At 35.7% G+C, this 20,478-nt stretch overlaps 1 protein-coding gene across 2 annotated transcripts in view; it reads right to left on the reverse strand.

Annotated features, from left to right (window-relative positions):
- adcy3a (adenylate cyclase 3a) overlaps positions 1 to 20,478 on the reverse strand; it is a 161,507-nt gene that overhangs the window by 6,262 nt on the left and 134,767 nt on the right. For both annotated transcript variants that reach the window (XM_039749034.1, XM_039749033.1), the window contains exons 14-17: positions 7,583 to 7,664; positions 5,261 to 5,419; positions 4,359 to 4,505; positions 2,626 to 2,745 (exon numbers count right to left, since the gene is read on the reverse strand). In XM_039749034.1, coding sequence (XP_039604968.1) covers positions 2,626 to 2,745; positions 4,359 to 4,505; positions 5,261 to 5,419; positions 7,583 to 7,664 — 508 coding nt within the window. The remainder of the gene's footprint in view (positions 1 to 2,625; positions 2,746 to 4,358; positions 4,506 to 5,260; positions 5,420 to 7,582; positions 7,665 to 20,478) is intronic.

Consider the following 20,478-nt stretch of genomic DNA (forward strand, 5'->3'; position numbering starts at 1 on the left):
GTGTGACATACCCAGTAACTCGGTCCAACTTTTGTCTTAACTTGTAGAAGCAGGCTCAGTATGCATGAGAACTGACAACCAAATAAACGCCATCAGCTCCAGCAATCAGCTCCATCAAGCAGCATAATATTGGCAAAGGGCTAGCAAGCAATACTTTAGAAATGATGAAGGGAAGGTCTACAAGACGGTAGTGAGACCAGCTATGTTATATAGGTTAGAGATGGTGGCACTGATGAAAAAACAGGAGACAGAGCTGAAGGTGACAAAGTTAAACATGTTAATATTTGCACTGGGTGTGATGAGGATGAACAGATCATGTTTTAAAATGTTTGTTGTGTGATCTGACTCTGGTAATTTTTTTATCAGGCTCACCTTCCCAACATTTACTATAATCTGGACATAACATCTTACCCGAAGAAGGGGCCTGAGTTGCCTCAAAAGTGTAATCTTTTTAGTTAGCCAATAAAAGGTGTCATTTTACTTGACTTCTCACTATAATCTGGACAGATAAGATGCTGCATTTTTGATTAACTATGGATTTACATTTTTAAGCATTAATTCCACTATTCCACAGTTAATTGCCATAACAATTTATATTTTCAATGTTGTATTTCCAATGATACCCACAGTTACTCTCTGCCTAAGCAATGTTTTTCCTGTCATTGTTAGATTTATATTTTTGCTTGCTAATGAGAAATCAGCCATTAAATATAGTGACCATGAGTCCAAGTGCCTATGCTGTTTTATTTTGATAACATTCTCTAAAGACAAATAACATTGCCTAAAGTTAGTTAAGGTCAGGATCAGAATTACAGCTTGTCACAGACTGTTCTTGATGGGTGTCCAGATACAAGATGTCCTGTTATGCATGCCAGAATCCTTAATAATTGCAGCATTTCCAGAAATAACTATCCTGGCGACAGTATAATAGTCAAATGACAGTTGGATGGGAGAAGAGGGGAGGTGTTGGTTGGGCTACACTAGACAAAAGTCAAGTCAAATTTATTTATATAGCACTTTTAAAATAGCTAAAAGATGAACAAAGTGATTTACATCAATAAAATGAGAAATCAGATAAGAAAATGATAAAAAAAACAAAGGCAGAAGCAATGCATGGCTAAGACTAATGCCTGACAATTATAGTAAAATAAATAAATAATAAAATAACGCATACAGTTCATGTGAAAACGTACGTTCACCCCATAGAAATGTTTTACTTTTTCCAACATATTTGAACAGGCAAACATTAATTCACATAGTGCCTACAGGTAAAGGTGATAGATCTGAACAAATAACACATAAAATGGCCATGGTGTATTCATTTTCATAATGGAATTTAACAAAAATGCAGATTTGTCATGTGGAAAAAGTAAGTCCAAACTAACATTTATCACCAATTCAGATTCATAAAATTAGAATTAGATGTTCCGGATAAGATCCCAATGTTTAGAACTTCATTAGGGAGTTTGTTTAATTACTTAAACTGCAGATATCTAGGGTCTGCTGTTAAGATCAAAAGAGCTATCTAAAGCTCTCAGAAAGAATGCTTTGAATGCCCCTGAGTCTGGCAAGGAATTTAAAAAGATCACCAAATTATTTCAAATCAGTCATTCCACTGTCTAGAAAATCAACTACAAGTGATGAAGATTTTAAGCAACTGCTAACTTGTCCAGGCCAGGCTACCCTGCTAGTTTAGCCTGAGAGCAAATGCAAGATACTGAATGAAGTCTCTAAGAACCAGAAGAAATGCACTGCAGGACCATCAGCTAATTCTTGCAAATGTTGGAGTTAAAGTGCATGCATCTACAATCAGAAAGAGATTGCACAAATTTGACCCGTAAGCGAGACATTCCAAGAAAAAGCCTTTGCTGTCCAGAAAGAACATTAGAGCAAGACAACAGTACAGTTTGCCATTGAACATCTAGGGTCCTGTGCAGCTAGTCATCAAGTTAAATACGAATTCTGCATCATATCAAAGAGTCACGTAAAGAATATGAGGCTATTTGTCTGAAAGTTGAAGTTAAACTGGAAATGGGCCTCTCAACATGATAATGATCCGAAGTATGCAAGCAAACAGGCAAAGGAATGGCTCAGAGAGAAGAAATGGAAGGTTATGGACTGACCCAGCCGAAGTCCTCATTTTAATCCCATTGAAACCATTAGAAAATGCATCTCCATTATTAGCAAGTGAACAAAAGAACAGATGAAGGCTAAAATATTGTAGGAAATGCAGACAAAAAACATTTTTGAAACAAACAAAAATGCATGACATGTCAATGACCTCCACAAGCTTTAACTGATGAATGGAAGCCGCACTCAACTAATGGCAGATGGGAGTACATAAACCTCCAAGCAAACATGTAAAAGATCATTATGTTAAGTTTTCCATGAATTATTTTTACTTTCTTCCATTATCTTTCACAGATTTTGTAAATGGTATTACATGTAAATACTTTTTTTTTCTATTAATATTGATAACTCTCAACAACAATCAGTTCATCTGCCCGTGAAAACCATAAAAAGCACATCTGTCAACGATGTTACTTGAAAAGCATTGACAACTGCATTTGATAGTTGCCTGCTGTGGGTTATTTTTTATTCCTGCATGAAAAGATAAACCCTTACCTTAAGGCCACTGTTGAAACCATTTGTATTGGATTCTGGTGTAACCCCTGAGGCTGCCATGTATGTACTACCGATGGTTTTGATCTTTGTGATGCATCGGAACTGCGGCTCATCCAACAACTAGTGGAAAGACAATAGAAATCAACAGTGAAAAGGGCCAGGGACAGGTCAGAGATGACTAAAGGCTGTCAAAGTACCAAATCCTATCAATTTTTCAATAAAGTAATTTATTATTATACAGACAACCAATTAAAGCAGCTGTTCTCCTATTTTGTGTGCGCTTGATTTTATAACCTAGATTTGCTATGTTTAGCAAAGCCTAAATATATTTAATCAGCTTATCTTCTAATATTTATAATTTACTATTATGAGATTTCCTATTCCAACAAATTTAATTGTGTCTTCTCTTTCTTCCTAAGATCTAATAAGTTCAAATGTAGAATTATATTTCTGCTGGCAAAGAGAATCCCATAAAATATACACATTTACATTTTGTATGTACAGAACACATTTGTTTAATTGATAAACCCATCAATTTTCATAACTCACAGCCTGAACTAAAACTATAACTGATGCAACTTTAAAAAAATGAAAATAATAAAAAAAATCTTAATGTAAATCTTAATGTACCAGTCTTAACACCTATCATAAAACTACTCACTGCTATTATGACTCAAAAATAATATTTTACAGATTTAATATTGTGCCAACTGTCTTTAAAGAATATGACACTCAGATGCAAAAGAGACCAATAAAAGTTATGTTCAGTTTTGAAGGATAAACTGACAATTTTAAAACTTTGTTCTAGTTTGTATTTTAACAAACAAAACCATATGAGAACACTTATCTAAAATTAAATGTTGGTTTTGGTTCTAATGTTAAAGCTGAAAGCCACTTCATTGTTAAAAATCTTTTCTTATGCATTATTTTTTGTGTCATTTTTTTTTTGTTATGGTGAGTTATGCTAGAAATTGAGATGGGAGAAGACATCTGGCCCACAATGGCATCTTCTTGTTTTTGCTTTCTTTCTTAACAGAAAGTTTGTCTGTTTTTTATATTTTCTTCAGCAATATTTGAAAGTTTGCACTACATTTCAGATAGTGAACATCAAACACAAAGTATTTTATTTTCTGTTTTTACAATAAATCTTTAGGTTTGCTTATTTTAATTCACATGACATGTAAATAGAATTGTTGATCCATCACTGATGTACGCTCAAACTCCCCAAGCTTTGCAAGAACCTCAAGCTCTATCAGACATGTATCTTGTGGTTTTAAATCCCCATATGCCATAAAAATTAAGTATGGTCAGACACACTCTGGCTAGTCTCTTTTCATTTAAGTGTGCTGGTGGAGGCCCAACAGCACTGAAATTGCCATCTTATTAACAATTCTGAGTGGTTGCCTAGAAGGTTTAATTGTCAAAAGCCAGAGGGAACCATAAGTACATTTATAATGTCAGCTGTAAAATTGATACCTTAAAAATTTTGTATTTAATAATTTCAAAATGTTAAAATCAATACTTACTGATATTTCAATAATTTTGTCAACCCCAACTGCATATACAGCAAAAGTACAGTACAAGCTAAGACATATATAAGCATTGGTATCAAAAAACAGCAAAGAAAAAAATATGTTAGAATTCATATATCAAAATATACTGCACAATCAATTTAAAACATATTGGAGTGAAAACAGGAGAAGTTTAGAAAATATTTGGACTTGTGTACTCACACTGTCAAAGTCTGAGATTATCTCATTTAAAAATCTCAAACACTCAATTCCTCCATTGTTAATACTTTCTTCCGTGTAGAAATCAGAGAAGTTTGGTATTGATGCAAACATCACACCAATTTCATCATATGACTGGCTGTATAGCTCCTGTAAGGAAATTAGTTGCACGTTGGTTACATTTTGATATTTAGGATTTTCAATTTTTTGGAAAAAATGACCAAGTTATTTTTTGTGTATGCTCTCTCATTTTATGATTCTACTCAAATTGAAGAACAATATATGGTTTTGTTCTCTGCCACTTTTTTCAGACAGCATAACCTAGCTGATAAATTATGGAATGAAATTATAATACAATATGCTAAGATATTGTCAAAAATATTTTACTATATTTTATCTTTATATACTATTGTTCTAGTTTATCACACAACAGATTATGGCAAGCCAATTACTTGAAAGAATAATATACTGTTTTACTGTGAATTTTCATTACTGCAATTTTCAAAAATTTATTAGGGAAATATGTGCAGCAGACCTAAAATTAATAGACATAATACAGCATTTATCCATTTAAGTCAGACTGAATCTCATTTATATTAATAAATAATATTTTCCCCATTCTACTATTGATATTTTCTATATTTCGTTTTTTGTTTAGAACTATTTGGTTTAATTTGCTTTTTTGTATGACTACAAAAACAAACATGTACAATAGGAATTCTCATATATCAACACATTAGCCTTCAATTATGCATCCCTAAAAAGCAACTGCATACTGTGGGCCAAATTAATAAATATTGATTGTATTTAACATTCAGTTCTAGTAGCTACAGTGTAGTTAAATGAATTCAATAAACAGCTAAAACTAAGCCTCCATAACATTTACTCTGCTTTGTAATTCTGACCTCATCACGCTTTTTGGAACCCAAAAAATGACGAGCCACATGTTCTGGCAGCATATTGGTCACAAGAGCTTCATTCCAACGTCGCATTTCATACACTTTTTCCTTTTGGTCATGAACTTCTATCTTCCATAAAAACAAGGTACGGGCAAGTTTTTCAACCTTTATAACAAAAATGAAAGAAAAAAATACACATTACGCATTTTAAAAGTAAAAGAAGAATTTTTAAGCGAAAAATGTGAATTGACAGAAAAGCCAACCCATATTAGTAACCTATTTAATGTAAATATGAACTGTATAGTAAAATCTGGTCAGTACTGTGACTTTAGGCTCTTCTATATATACACAAGCTGCTACCACCACAGGGGATGGCTATGCCCCATAAATAAATAAGGGTTGACTAATACCATGTTTTGACAGCCAATACCAAAGTAGATGTTACTACTGAGTACTACTATAACTTCTTTTATTAAAAGAAAAGGATGGTCAATTTTCATCTAGCAAAATAAATAAGAGGAGACAATAAATTCTTATTAAGATATAATATATAAAACCTACACATTTTCATTGGTTTAATTACCAATGAAATACTATTTATTAACATGAACATATTTGTTAATATTAACTAACAGTAACATGCAAATAAGGACTTACATTTCAATTACAGGGAGAGATTTGATACAAATGAGGGGTGAATTCAGAGTGAGTCTTGCAAAGAATGATACATATTCAGAATATGAATTTATTATGTACGTAATTTAAATTTATTTGTACTCATTTTCTTTATAATAATTGAAAAATAAATAATGGTTAATTAATACACACATAACAGTGATAATTTTCACTTACAAAAATTTAAGTAGAATTTTCAAATTATCAATGATTCAATTTGTTGGATATCTCATATGTGCTGTTGAAAGATTTATGTTCGTATATTCATGTTAAGGAATAATTTCTTGATTACCAGCATTTAACAAAAAAGTGTACCCTGTCTTTCAATCCACTTTTTAGAATACAGTAGTTGTAACAGCACCTTCTTTAACTTTGAAGTGATGAGATCTTTGATATTAGTTATGTCTGTGGACTTGTACTAGAACAGGACTGGCCTTATTTCTATAAATAACCTCAGTCATTATTATACTTCCAATAACAGACTGCATTTTGTTTGCTCTTTTGCTATATAAGTACATGCTGTACAGTATATTTATTTGTTTTCAACATATTTATGAGTTTTAATATTGAACACTTAAACATCTTCAAAAATCCAACAAACATCACAATTTAGAGTGGCTTGGTTTATGTTTGAAATTTTCCTCAAATTTTACTTGGCACAACTGTGTAACCATTATTTTCAGATGTCAAATGCTAAGATACGGTTTAAATATTGGGGCTACTTATTGTCTTTTAACAGCTTTTCTTCCATCTTCCTGTCATGAATAATTTACACATTCATCCACATTTTGTAAAATGCATTTCAAAAAATAAAGAATAACAAAAATGATAATTTGTTATTAAAAAAAAATAAAACACACAAATCTGCTCTATATACAGTATATAAAATCCTAAGCTAAAAATGCAACGATCTTGTGCAACGATTTTATGTCACTTTTTTGTCATGCTTTAAATCGGGCATATTTTAAAGCCTACTGTATATATATATATGTTTGGTATCATTCTTTTCAGAATTTATCAAACTTTAATATGATTTTTATTCTGTTTTTAAATTATAAACTAAAAAATATCAAGAACTCACATCCAGCGAGATGAGACTTTGTGCCAAGAGATTTAACTACACACGGGGCCGGAAATAAAAGACAAAGAGTGGGACAGCTGCTGTACAGGCTTTTAAATGTTCCAAGCACCGCGCGATATGCAGATCACACGGCACGGTAGCACCAGCAAGCCAGCAGTTGACCAAGCAAAGAAGAAGTAAAAAAAAAAAAAAACGGTATTTGTTTCCCATTGTATCACCGTTTAAGAAGAGGTTTCAGAGGCACAACCACGTCTTCTTGGGGTGCGTTCAGCCCCCCTCTTCACAACGCGAGCGGCCGAGATGCGAAGTGGCTGGTGCATAGCGCAGGCCTTTATGGCAAGCAAAGTGAGTAGGGGGCAAACTCCCTAGCATTAGAACTAAAAGTTTTTGTTGTGGGTTTGGGACATGTACTGTGACAAGTAATACTGGGGCGCTTAGGGTGTACCCATTAAATATGGATTCTAAGCAAATAAGAATAGTATGTACTGTATGTGAATACTATTAAGAAAACTTTTGCAGGAAGCATTTGTTGACATAATTTTTCACAGACTAATATAAATAAAAGTACTTACATGTCTGGAGAAGTAGTAAAAACTAAGCATCATAACCACAATCATAACGGTCATGGAAATTTTGGTGGGCACAATGGTGGACCTGTAAAGGTGAAAATAGGTAAGCAGTTTGGTAAAGATGCAGCTTCTTGATTAATACAATATAATATAAATTTTTTTGTGATAATTTAAATGTTTACTGCTATGGTGTAAGGTTTATGAAGTCCGTTAACAATGTTATCTGAAAAATGCCCTTACTACTATTTAAAAGCAGAGATTATAAAATGGTCAGTGAATATACTGTAGTGGCACCTTAATCTGTGAATATATTGTAGTGTCAAGCAGACACGGCACCTATCCTATGCACTGAGTTGAACCAGTTATGTGAAGTAGATGGTGCAGCAGGTCGGCAAAGACCAGCTTTCTGTGAGTGACAGTGCACTTGTCTCTTCCACTGCTTCTGGGCAACTATTTTTAGGGGTTGGGAATCTCACAGGTAATTTAAGTGGGAGAATTGCAACTGCTAAATGAGGTTTAATCGTCCAGTGACAGGAAGGAGTGATGAAAGCCTGCATGTTCAGTAGTCACCTGGAGGATGGAAGTAGCTATCACAGCCAAAATGTTGGAGGGCAAATCAAGAAAAATCTTCTCACCTGGAGAGATGCAGGAGAGCATGCATATTGAAGAGAGGTCAAATGAGGTGTGAAAAGTGTCAGCAGCAATGTCTGCTGGACAGCAGATCACAAAGGGTTGGTCATTTATCTTTAGTTGTGTGAAAGATGGCTAGCAAGATAATCACTTTGGGGGACAAGACAAGGTGAGCTATTACTTGCCCCAATGTCTGGTGTGTATCTGTTGTTTTGGGGGGTGTTCCTGGGACACACAGAGGTAATCCACGCACACATGACGAGAACATGCAAACTCCATGCTGGGAGCACCTGGGACACAAATCCCAGTCTACCTGTTATGAGGCAGCAGTCCAACCACTACACCTCAATGCCACATGCCAAATGAAATGTGTAGAGAGGGAGCCAACAGAAGACCAATTAAGTGAGGGCCTCAAACTTCAACCAATTTCACTATAACCAGCTGCTTAATGAGGTGCCATTTCTTGTCATTAATTAAATTTTGTGGCTTTGTTGCTGCTCTTGTGGTGCATTTGTAAACATTTCCAAAATTGCTGATTTTCTCTTTCTAATAGCCCTGTTAAAATGTTTTGGGGACCTGAGCAGACTGACATTCTGAGACCTTCATCTTTCTTTAATTTCAGATATTGTACTTTGGACACCAGTGTTTTTGGCTCATTTTGTATCTCATTATTGTTTGGCTGTTAATTAAGGAAAAAGAAACGATTGATGGGTCTGAATTTTCAAGAGCAAATCAATTAAAATTAGTTGAAAAGAAGTTAGCACCAAAAACAGGTCACTCAATCTGAAAAGGGTTTGAATGAAAATCTGCAGCCACGGTGGTCCTCCAGGACTAGAGTTGGCAACCTCTATTTTACAGGGTGAACCATGAATACAGAGGATGCTAACTACAACATAAAATGAATTATGAATAACTGAATATTATGACAGAACATCTCAAACAATTTGTATGATTTTAAATCAATTCAACTGTATATTTGTATGTATGATTTGTGCCATAGTCTTCAATCTTATAATGAATACTCTATACACTGCTCAATGCAATACTGCAATACTGGTGAATGTGCAGCACTCAGAAAATACATAGGGAAGGGGATGTACTGTAAGCTTTGAAAGAATACACTTAAACAAACAACATTTTTACTTCTTCTGCAATCTGCAGTTTAAACAATTGTATGGCAATGATAGTCTTGCAGGGTTTTTCCAGTATACTTTATGAAGCAGGCTGTATTAAAAAAAGTATTTAGTTGAGAATGCAGTTATTCAAATACACTTTAAAAATATCTTGAAAATCTCTCTGCCACAAAATGAACTACTATAAATGCAGTAAAACAATATTTCATAAAATAGAAAAATTAGGTACAACAGCAGCAGCATATTTCTTCCACTAAACACAAATGTAATATTTCATTTTTCTTCATTGAAGACAATAGCTATGTGTATTTTACATTATTCAATAATTCTATTATAAGTATATTGTACATTTATGAAATTTAAGAAACCAAAATCTCAGACTGCTACACTATTTCATAAATCAATATGAATGAATCAATACAGTGACAACAGACTTTAAATAGAGAAGAAGAGGACAACTAAGTTTCTCTTCAGTCATGAATTTCTCTGCGTTGTAGAAAAAGACTATGTTGATTATACAATTCAATATATATAGTACCTGCAAAAGAAATAATTTTTAGACAAAACAAGCCTACCAGTGTCAAATAAATTAACACATGGACACAGTGAACACATAGGAGTACCTGGACACTATGACGGCCAGATGAATGTTGTGGATGTGCTCATGTGTACATTAGGGAATTAGAACAATCTAAACAAGAACCGGCCATTCAGCCCAAGAAAGCTTGCTATTCCTACCCACATATTTCTTCCAAAACAACATCAAGTCTAGTTTTGAAAGTCCCTAAAGTCTTACTGTTTAACCACACTACTTGGCAGCTTATTCCAAGTGTATATGGTTCTCTCATTAGGAAAGAAAAACTTCCTAATGTTAGTGTGAAATTTATCCTTAACATGTTTCCAACTGTTTCTTTGTGTTCTTGATGAATTCATTTTAAAATAACAGACTCAACTCACTGTACTAATTCCCTTCATAATTTTAAACACTGCAATCATGTCTCCTCTTAACCATCCTTTGCTTAAACTGAAAAGGCTCAGCTCTTTTATTTTTTTATTTTATTTTTTTTATTATTAATTTTATTACAATCCATACATAGCAATCAAGTTTTTACAAAAAAAGAATTATGTTAAGAACAGATCGATCCCCACCCTGAGAGAGAGAGCAAGCCAAACGTGTAAAATTTAAGGCTTGTAAACATACCTAAATTAATAAATTCTCTGTGCTTTATAAACTTAGTTTAAATTATTACTGATTTGATCCTGCCATGTTTTGAAAAAGTCTGTACAGATCCTCTAACTGAGTATTTGATTTTTTCCAATTTCAAATAATATAACACATCAGTTTCCCACTGACTTAAAAGAGGAGAGTTTGGGTTCTTCCAGTTTATCAGAATAAGTCTGCTGCCAACAGTGTAGTGAATGCAATCACAATTTGTTTGTCTTTCTCCACTTTAAGCCCTCTGGAAGAACCCCAAACACAGCTGTTAATGGGTTAGGAGGGATTGTGAGTCCAAGGCTGTCTGAGAGGTAATTAAAATTTTTGTCCAGAATAATGTTAATTTGGTGCAGGCCCAGAACATGTGACCCAGTGAGGCTGGGGCTTGGTTGCAACGTTCGCAGGTTGGATCATGCCCTGGAAACATTTTGGAGAGTTTTAGTCGAGACAGATGTGCTCGATATATAATTTTGAGTTGTATAATTGTATGCTTTGTGCATATGGAGCTCGAGTGAATTCTCTGCATTGCTACTTTCCACTCCTTTTCTGATATATTAATTGAGAGATCATTTTCCCAGTGTCCTCTTGGATCTTTGAAAGGAAGGGATTGTAAAATGATTTTATATATTGTAGAGATGGAGTCTAATTCCTTGAAATTGAGCAATATTTTTCCAGCGTGGATGAGGGTGCAAGATGAGGAAAATCTGGAAGGTTCTGTTTAACAAAGTTCCTGATTTGAAGATAGTGAAAGAAATTGTAGCTGGAATGTTAAATTTGGAATGTAATTGTTCATAGGATGCAAAGACGTTGTCTATATAAAGATCTCTAAGCAAGTTAATTCCAAATTTTTCCAGATATTAAAACTGCATATGTTTGTGAAGGTTGAAAGAGGTGGTTCTCTTGCAGGTGCCACAGAAGAAGCTTCTCCGTCTTAAAATGCTTTCTACATTGGTTCCAGATTCTAAGTGAGTGGAGCACAATTGGGTTATTAGTGTATTGCCGATAACGTGTGTTTATTGGAGCACAGAGCAAGGAATACAAAGAAGTACTGCAGGATTTTACTTCTATTGCGGTCCATGCCTGTGTATGTTCTTCTATTTGTGTCCAGGTTCTTATCGACTGTATATTTGCCCCAGTAATAAAACTGGAAGTTAGGTAGAGCCATGCCGCCTTCTGCCTTTTGTCTTTGTAGGGTCGCTCTTTTGATGCGTGGATGTTTTGAATTCCAAATAAATGAGGTTATTGTTGAATCTAATTGCTTAAAGAATGATTTATTAATGTATATTGGGATGTTTTGAAATAAAAAAAGGAGCTTAGGAAGAATATTCATCTTAACAGTGTTAATTCTTCCAGCTAGTGTGAGATGAAGGGTTGACCATCTATGCAAGTCTTGTTTAATTTTTTCCATGCAGACATGAAATTTTGTTGATAAAGAGCTTTATGTTTACTTGTGATGTTTACCCCGAGGTATTTAAACTGTTCTGCAATGATAAAAGGTAGGGTGTCTAATCTAATATTATATGCTTGAGAATTCACTGGAAAGAGTACACTTTTATTCAGATTAATTCTGAGACCAGAGATCTTTTGAAATTCTGTGAGTGCTGCTAAGACTGCAGGCACAGAATTTTCTGGGTACCATATCATCTGCATATAATGAGATTTTCTGTTCCAGTCCTTCTCTGCTAATCCCCTTTATCTGATCAGTATTTCGACAATGTATTGCCAGTGGTTCAATGGCAATTGCAAACAGCAGCGGTGACAAGGGCATCCTTGTCTTGTGCCACGCTCTAGTTTAAAGTAGTCTGAGCAAATGTTATTGATGCAAACTGAAGCTTCTGGGTTAGTATACAGTAATTTAATCCATGCACAAATGTTCGGGCCAAACCCAAACTTCTCCAATAGTAAAAGGTATTTCCATTCAATCATGTCGAATGCTTTTTCTGCATCCAATGATAATAATATTTCTGGGGTGTTTGATTTAGTTGGTGAGTATATTACATTAAACAGGCGTCGAAGATTTGAAGATAAGTGTCGGCCCCTAATAAATCCAGTTTGGTCTTGTGATATTACGAGGGGAGCACTTTCTCCATCCTTCTAGCTATGATTTTAGAGAGTATTTTAACGTCGTTATTCAGAAGTGAAATTGGTCTGTATGATGCACATTGTAATAAGTCCTTATTTTGTTTTGGAAAGACAGTGATTAGTGCTTGGCTTAAAGGTTTGTGGAAGAGATTGGTTATCTCTGGCTTCTGTAAATGTTGCTAATAGGAGGGGAGCTAGCTGAGCGGAGAATTTCTTGTAAAACTCTGCAGGGTAGCCGTCAGGGCCTGCTGCTTTTCCACCTTGGAGTGACTTTATAGCATCTAGTAATTCTGATAATGCCAGAGGTTTATCAAGTTCCTCCACACTAAAAGCGTCAATTTGTGGTATCTGTAATGTATCCAGAAATGCATTAGATTGTATATTGTCTTCTTTAAACTCAGTAGTATATAGGGATTTATAGTAGTCTCTGAAAGTGTACATTATATTTTTGTGTTCGATGATTTTATCTCCGTTCGTGTTAGTGATTACCGAGATTGCGTTGTACATCTTGCTTGTGAATTTGTTGCTAAAAGCTTATTAGCTTTCTCCATGTTCATAATAATGATGTCTGGATTTGTAAATTAGTTGTTCAGTTTCTTTAGTTGTCAAGAGGTTTAATTCTGAATGTAGAGCCTGCCTCCTCTATGTAGAGTCTCGCTTGGTAGTCTGGCATGTTCTTCATCTATTTTAGTAATTTCGCTTTTTATCTCTGCTACTTTCTTTGCTTCGGATTTATTTCTGTGGGAAAGATATGAGATAATCTGTCCTCTTAAGAAGGCCTTAAGAGTTTCCCAGAGTATTCCTGCAGAGATCTCGGGGATGTATTTGTCTCTAGAAAGAATTTGATTTGTTTGGATATAAATTCAGTACAATTCTCGTCAGCTAATAGAAGCGGTTGAGGCCATCTGCGGGTGAGTGTATGGGGCTTAGTAATTTCAGCTCCAAGATCATAGGTGCATGGTCTGAAATAACAATAGCATCGTATTTACAAGATTTAATCTTAGGCAAGAAGTTATTATCTATAAAGAAGTAATCAATCCTTGAGTAGCAATGATGTACTGGTGAGTAGAAAGAATATGTTCTTGAATTTGGGTTTAAAAACCTCCAGGGATCTGATAAGTTGTGATCAGTTATAAACTTTGTAATTATCTTTGCGGTGTTAGTTGTCGTTCCCCCTGTGGAGGAAGTCTTATCTAAAAGTGGATTTAAAACACAATTAAAGTCCCCAGCCATTATAACTTTATGAGTGTTCAGATTGGGAATGGATGCAAATAAATTTTGTATAAATTCCTTATCATCAACATTAGGTGCATAAACATTTATCAAAATCATTTTACAGTTAGATAAGTCTCCCATGACCATTACATATCTCCCTTCAGGATCCAATACTATGAGAATTCCCACCCCTCTAGTTTTCTTTGTAAAACTAGAATGGAACATTTGGCCAGTCCAGTCTTTTTGCAGCCGGAACTGATCCTTGCTTAGTAAGTGGGTTTCCTGTAAAAATACTATTTTAGCATTTAGACCTGTTAGGTGAGAAAGTACTTTCTTTCTCTTTAATTCGTGATTCAGGCCTTTAACATTCCAGCTTACGGTTAACTGTCCCATCATGGAGACACTGATTCTGAGTTTTTGATGTCATTTTATAGTCTTAACTGGAAGTGAAATAGTTTAGGTCTTAATTTCCTATTTCCCCAAGAGTTGTTGCCATGCAGCTTATTATTACGTTGATAGTTATAATTATAAAGATTGAGATGATAGATTAGGTATAGATCAAGCCTGCTCTTTCTCTTCCCCCCTTAACCCCCCACCCTCCCTTTTGCCTCCCCAAGTGAGGCTAAAACCCACTTCACGCAGTCCCAGTCCTCTGACATACCCAGAGACAGAGCACGTCCAAAGCACAACAAGCCCCCATGCAGTGGCGCTTTAGGTTAAAAGATAGAGATATCTGTTACCAATATAGTCTTTAAAAGAGAAAAAAAAAAAAGAATTTTGCACTTAAAATATATATATAGTCTTCAGCAATTTTAGTGCATTAAGATGATACCCCCAGATAATAAACCCAGGTGATGGTGTTAAAGATGTGTCCAAAATAAGCATAACAAGTCTTAATGCAGTAATAGCAATAACAGTAAACCAAGGGTATGATATTGAACAGTCTCATTTAGGGTACACATGAATTAATTAGAAAAGAAAAAGAGAAAAAGAAAAAAAAAAAGGAGGAAAACGTAATTAAGCACAATAAAACATAAACAGCGCCCTAGTAATACTAAGTAATAATAAGAATACATGAGAATATATGCTGATAAAAACCCGTATTTTAAAACAAATAGATCAAACAATAGATTATTAATCCTAGCTTTATCATTTACCGCCATGACTCACTATTATTATGTATCAGAATAGTCCCGGGATCAGCTTTCTTAATTCATTTTCTGCTTCTTCCTTGCTAGCGAAGACATAGAAATGACCTTGCCATTCCACTTTCAGTTTTGCCAGATACAGGAGGCTGTATTTGACACTGGCTTGCCGTAGCCACTGTTTAATATTATAGAAGGCTGCTGGAGAGAAGTCAGAGAAGATACGAATGTGGTTATTTTCATATATAATATCTTCCTTCTTTCTGAGGAGTGCCATCACCTCTAGCTTAAATGATAATCATTCAAAACGAACTATAAAAGATCTTGGTCGGGTCTGACGGTGTTTGATCAGCGTGACGCTGTAAGCGCTGCTATCTCAGATTCTGCTTTAAAGTCGCCCCGATTATTTTAGAAAAAAGTTCAGCTGCGAATTTCACAGGGTTTGAACTTTCTCGATTCTCCGGCAGACCTTCAATTCTGACATTATACCTTCTACTCCCATCTTCTAAAGCAGCCAGTCTGTCTCCAAGTTTTTCTCTGAGTTTTTTACATTCGGAACTGGCATTTACTGCTCTTTCCTCGGCACTGGCAGCTAAATATTCGGCCATTTCGATCCGATTCGTGAATGTCTCCTTAAGATGCTCCAATTGATCAGCAAGCGTGCTCAGTTTAACCGAGTTTTTCTGAATGCGCTCTTCAATTTTACCCAGCACCTGTCGAAGCTCAAGTTGTACCTCTTGACGCAGCCTTTCATTTGCCTGTAGGAATTCCTGTCGCAGCCTTTCATTTGCCTGTTAGAATTCATGTCGCAGCCATTCATTGGCCTGTTTCATCTCCTGTTTCAATTCCTGTTTCAGTCTCTCAAGTGCCTTTGCCGATGCTTTCTCATTAGCCTTCTCGCTTTTCTTTATATCTTGCGTGAGCTCAGCAAGCTACACTTTCAGTTCAGGTAGTTCAATTGTGCCTTCTTGTATCGTAGATGAAGCAGCAGACTTTGCTGAGGCCGGTGTCCCCGCTGCTCCAGGCTCGTGTAATTGCGTCAGTCAGCTCTTTTAATCTTTCCTTATAACACATAACCTGAAGCCCTGGAATCAGCCTACCTGTAGTTGCTCTTCTCTGGACTTTTTACAGCATTGTTATGTCCTTTTTTGTAACCAGAATACTAAAACTGCACACAGTGTTCCAGATGAGGCCTCACCAGTGTGCTATAAAGTTTGAGCATTACTTGGACTTGTACTTCACACATCAGGGCGCTAAATAACCTAACATTCTGTTAGTCTTCTTAATGGCTAACAGAAGATGATAACGTTGAGCCCAATATGACTCCTAAATCCTTCTCAACAAGTTGTACTTTCAATTTTTAGACCTCTCATTGTGTACTCAAACCTAGCATTTTTACTTTCTATGTGTAATACTTTACATTTACCTATATTAAATTTCATCTGCCACAAATCTACCCAAGCATGCATGCTGTGCAAGTCCCTCTGTAATGATTAAGCAGATTCTAGATTATCTGCCAGTACACCTAGCTTGGTATCATTTACAGTCTTAACCAGCTTGTTACTTATATTCCTATCCAAATAATTTATATTTATTAAAAATAGCAGCAGCCCTGGTACTGCCCCCTGTGGTACACCACTCTTAAAGTCAGACAATTCTGATAAGGTTCCTCGCACCTTCACCCTCTGTTTCCTGTGTCTGAGCCAATTTTGCATTCATAATAATGCCCAACCTTTCATGTGGCACCTTATCAAATGATTTCTGAAAGTCACGATAAATAATATAATATTCTACATTGATCATATTCTTTTGTTGCTTCCTCATAGAATTCCAGTATGTTGGTAAAATGTGACCTCCCTCTTCTGAACCCAAGCTGAATGTCCAGTAAAACTCCTGTTCTTGCTATTTGTTGCTCAGTCTTATCCTTAACAATTTCTTCCTTTAATTATCCTGTGATGCATGTTAAGCTTACTGGCCTATAGTTACTTAGATCTGCTCAATCACCCTTTTTATATAACAGGATAATGAATGCCACTTTTCAGTCCTTCAGAATTTCCCCATTGCGCAGTGACTTCCTAAAAAAAGCATCAAGGGTTTATATAAGAACTTGATGATAAATATTATTATACCAATATTATTGTTTGATTTCAGCCTACTTAATCTGAGCAGTACTTCTCCCTGAACAATTTCCAAATCCTTCAGTGCTTCCTTAGTAGTTTCTGATGGGAGATTAACCACTTCCTCACATGTGAAGATCTATTCCTGATGCACTTCACCTCCTCCTCGACTATTCTTTTACTACTAAAATGCTGAAAATCCATTTGGGTCCTCTTATCTGCTATATTCCTCTCTAACTGCCTTTTAGCCTCCCTAATATCTTTCTTAATAGTTGCCATCATGTTCTCATATGTCCTACGATTCGCAATTGAATTATTAGTCTTATACTCCTTATACAGCTATTGTTTGCTTTGCAACTTCTTTTTCAACTCCTAAACCACTGCGGAATTTTATTGTATTTCATACTAATTTCCTACTAATTCCAAATTTAGGTATTTACCGTTACTGCATTATACATAAAACTTTTTTTAAAACTGTTCCACTGATCCTAGAGTGTCACCGCACTTAAAAGCTTATCCCAGTCTATACTCCTTATACTTGGCTGCATCTGCTCAAAATTTCCCCCCACCAAAGTTCTACTTAACAGTTTTAGTCTTACACACATTCACACTTTTCTAAAACACTGAGAATTGTATTATGGTCACTTGGCCCTAGTGGTTCAATCTCCTCTACACCCCCAATTCTATCCTGATTATTATAAAATACCAAATCCAGACAGACTTCATGCAGCATTGGTGCTTTAACGTACTGTGTTAAAAAACAGTCACCAATTACTTCCAAAAACACCTGGGGCCTCATGTATAAATGGTGCGTACGCACAGAAATGTTGCATATGAACATTTCCATGTTCAAATCGCGATGTATAAATCCTAAACTTGGCGTAAAGCCACGCACATTTTCACGGTAGCTCATACCCTTTCGTACGCAAGTTCTCCGCTCGGTTTTACAGACTGGCGTCACCCAGCGTCAAAGCAATGCTACTGTTCCTGTGTGGTTTATCTTTCTTTTTCAGATCCACATCCCTGACGCGGCTTTATAAATACACTGAAATGAACCGCATATTGTTTATTAGTTTAATGCATCTGATTGTAATTAACCTGTAACAACACAATGATCCACAGAATGGTTAAACTATTCTAAATACCATAGCTGCTTTAGCGTTGTTACTTTCACTGTACCTTCTTCTTCTTCTTTCAGCTGCTCCCATTAGGGGTTGCCACAGCAGATCATCTTTTTCCATATTACTCTCACTGCACCACTCGGAGCAGCTGATCGGAAAGAGAATTATCACATACAGCATTAAGCACACGCTGCCTCAGCCATGCTTCGTTTTTGAACTGCTTCTAACACGGCAAACACTTCAAAACCTTTCCTGTACGGACCTCGCGGTTCAGAAACAGTTTCATCCCAAGGGCTCTAAACGCACTCTATCACTCCATCAACTGCTCCTTGTAGAACTGTTTGTACTTAAAAGTACAATTACCTCACTGTAAACTTGTGATGGACAACAATGATGGACGGATTAAAAGGAAGAAGTCTACGTGACCATCATCATCATCAAGCCTTTCCGTGAGAATCCTAAATCCAAAGAGGACTGTTTCATTTATGTTAGGTAGAATGCCCAGAGGGGACTGGGCGGTATCATGGTCTGGAATCCCTACAGATTTTATTTTTTCTCCAGCCGTCTGGAGTTTTTGTTTTTCTGTCCCCCCTGGCCATTGAACCTTACTCTTATTCGATGTTAATGTTGATTTATTTTTTATAATTATGTCTTTCATTTATCTATTCTTTAATATGTAAAGCACTTTGAGCTACTGTTTGTATGAAAATGTGCTATATAAATAAATGTTGTTGTTGTTGTTGTTGTTGTGATACAGTTATAATATTGCACAACCTGAGCCACTTTATAAAGCGCGCATTTACAAATGATGACGATATCATTTTTAAGATGAAATGCAGCAAAATATGTTTATTATATTATACAGATAAAACTTTATTTAAATAATCTATATTGTTAATAATTAAAGGACACGGTGTCGCTACGCTATCAAGGATCTGGCACTCAGTTCACGGATTGTTCCTGCCTTACACTGTTTGCTTCACTGGGACTGGAGTGAAGGATAGAATAATTAAACATGTACTACGAAGATATTTCAATGTTCCTTAAAAGTTTTGAAGAATCGGCATTATAAGCTTACAGATGGCTTAACGTCTATTACAGAGCTGATTGTGTGGCGATTGGGTATTTGGAGAAAGAAAAGGAAGGACAGGAATTGGAGGTTAGTACATTTGAAAGTGACAGTACCGCTGCAATAAATTATTTCATCGAAAATCGCGCACAATCACTGCACCACCGTGTTCCCATGTTTAATAATAGGCTTTAACTCCTATCATCATGAAAATGATATCACGTATACATCTCAGTATTTTAGTTATTCAGAGAGCAGTAATATCATGAATGTAATGGATTCTGTGTCCTGTCGGAGGAAGAGAAAGCTGGTTTAAGAAGCACGTAGTGATTCACGCACATAGAAGATCAAATCCAAAACAAAACATTTAACATACTACTTTAGTTACAATGGGATTTGAGAAACTAGTAAACTAAACGATTTTAAGATTACATTTATGATGTTCTACTTTAATGACAAAATAAACTACGTGATTAAAGTGGAAATTTCGAGATTAAATTTGACATTTCGTGCTTTTTCCCCACTGCGTGCTTTTTTTTTTCTCTGTACCCTAATAAGCTTTCATATGACATTCAGACGGTGGGCTACGACTCGCCTTTTCACGGCGACTTTGATATGCAACTTCTTTTTTATTTCGGGCACTGTGCGACTTTGTGAACTTGAGCTTTCGAGTTTCTCCGACACGCTATGTCATTCGATCAGCTTCCTTTTCTTGTTTATACCACTTTTTAAACCAACAAATAGTAAGTTTTTCCTTGCCTCCACTTGGTATTCACTGAAATTGTTCTATTTTTTCCTTGTGGTTTTGCCATTGTCTTTTCACAGAAGGCTGAGCTTAAGGACGATTTATATTGATTTACATATTCAAAGAGGCGTAATTCTGGGAGGAGTTGGGGCGGGACAGCAGGCACATGCATGTGCGTTACTTTTCAAGCTGATCGGGATTTATGTAGCAGAAGAATGTGGAAGTTTGCGTACGCACAGATTCCTCCATCTGGATTGTTCCGTGCGTATGCACTTTCCCACTTTTGTGCTTATGCCATGTTATAGTGTGAGTTCTACGCACAGCATTATACATAAGGCCCTGCTCTTGTGTTACGCTATTTGCAAGATTATCCTAGTTAATATTCTGGTAGTTAAAGTCTCCCATGACTATAACATGCCCTTGTAA

The sequence above is a fragment of the Polypterus senegalus genome, chromosome 3 (assembly GCF_016835505.1).
Source record: "Polypterus senegalus isolate Bchr_013 chromosome 3, ASM1683550v1, whole genome shotgun sequence".
Lineage (NCBI taxonomy): Eukaryota > Metazoa > Chordata > Cladistia > Polypteriformes > Polypteridae > Polypterus > Polypterus senegalus.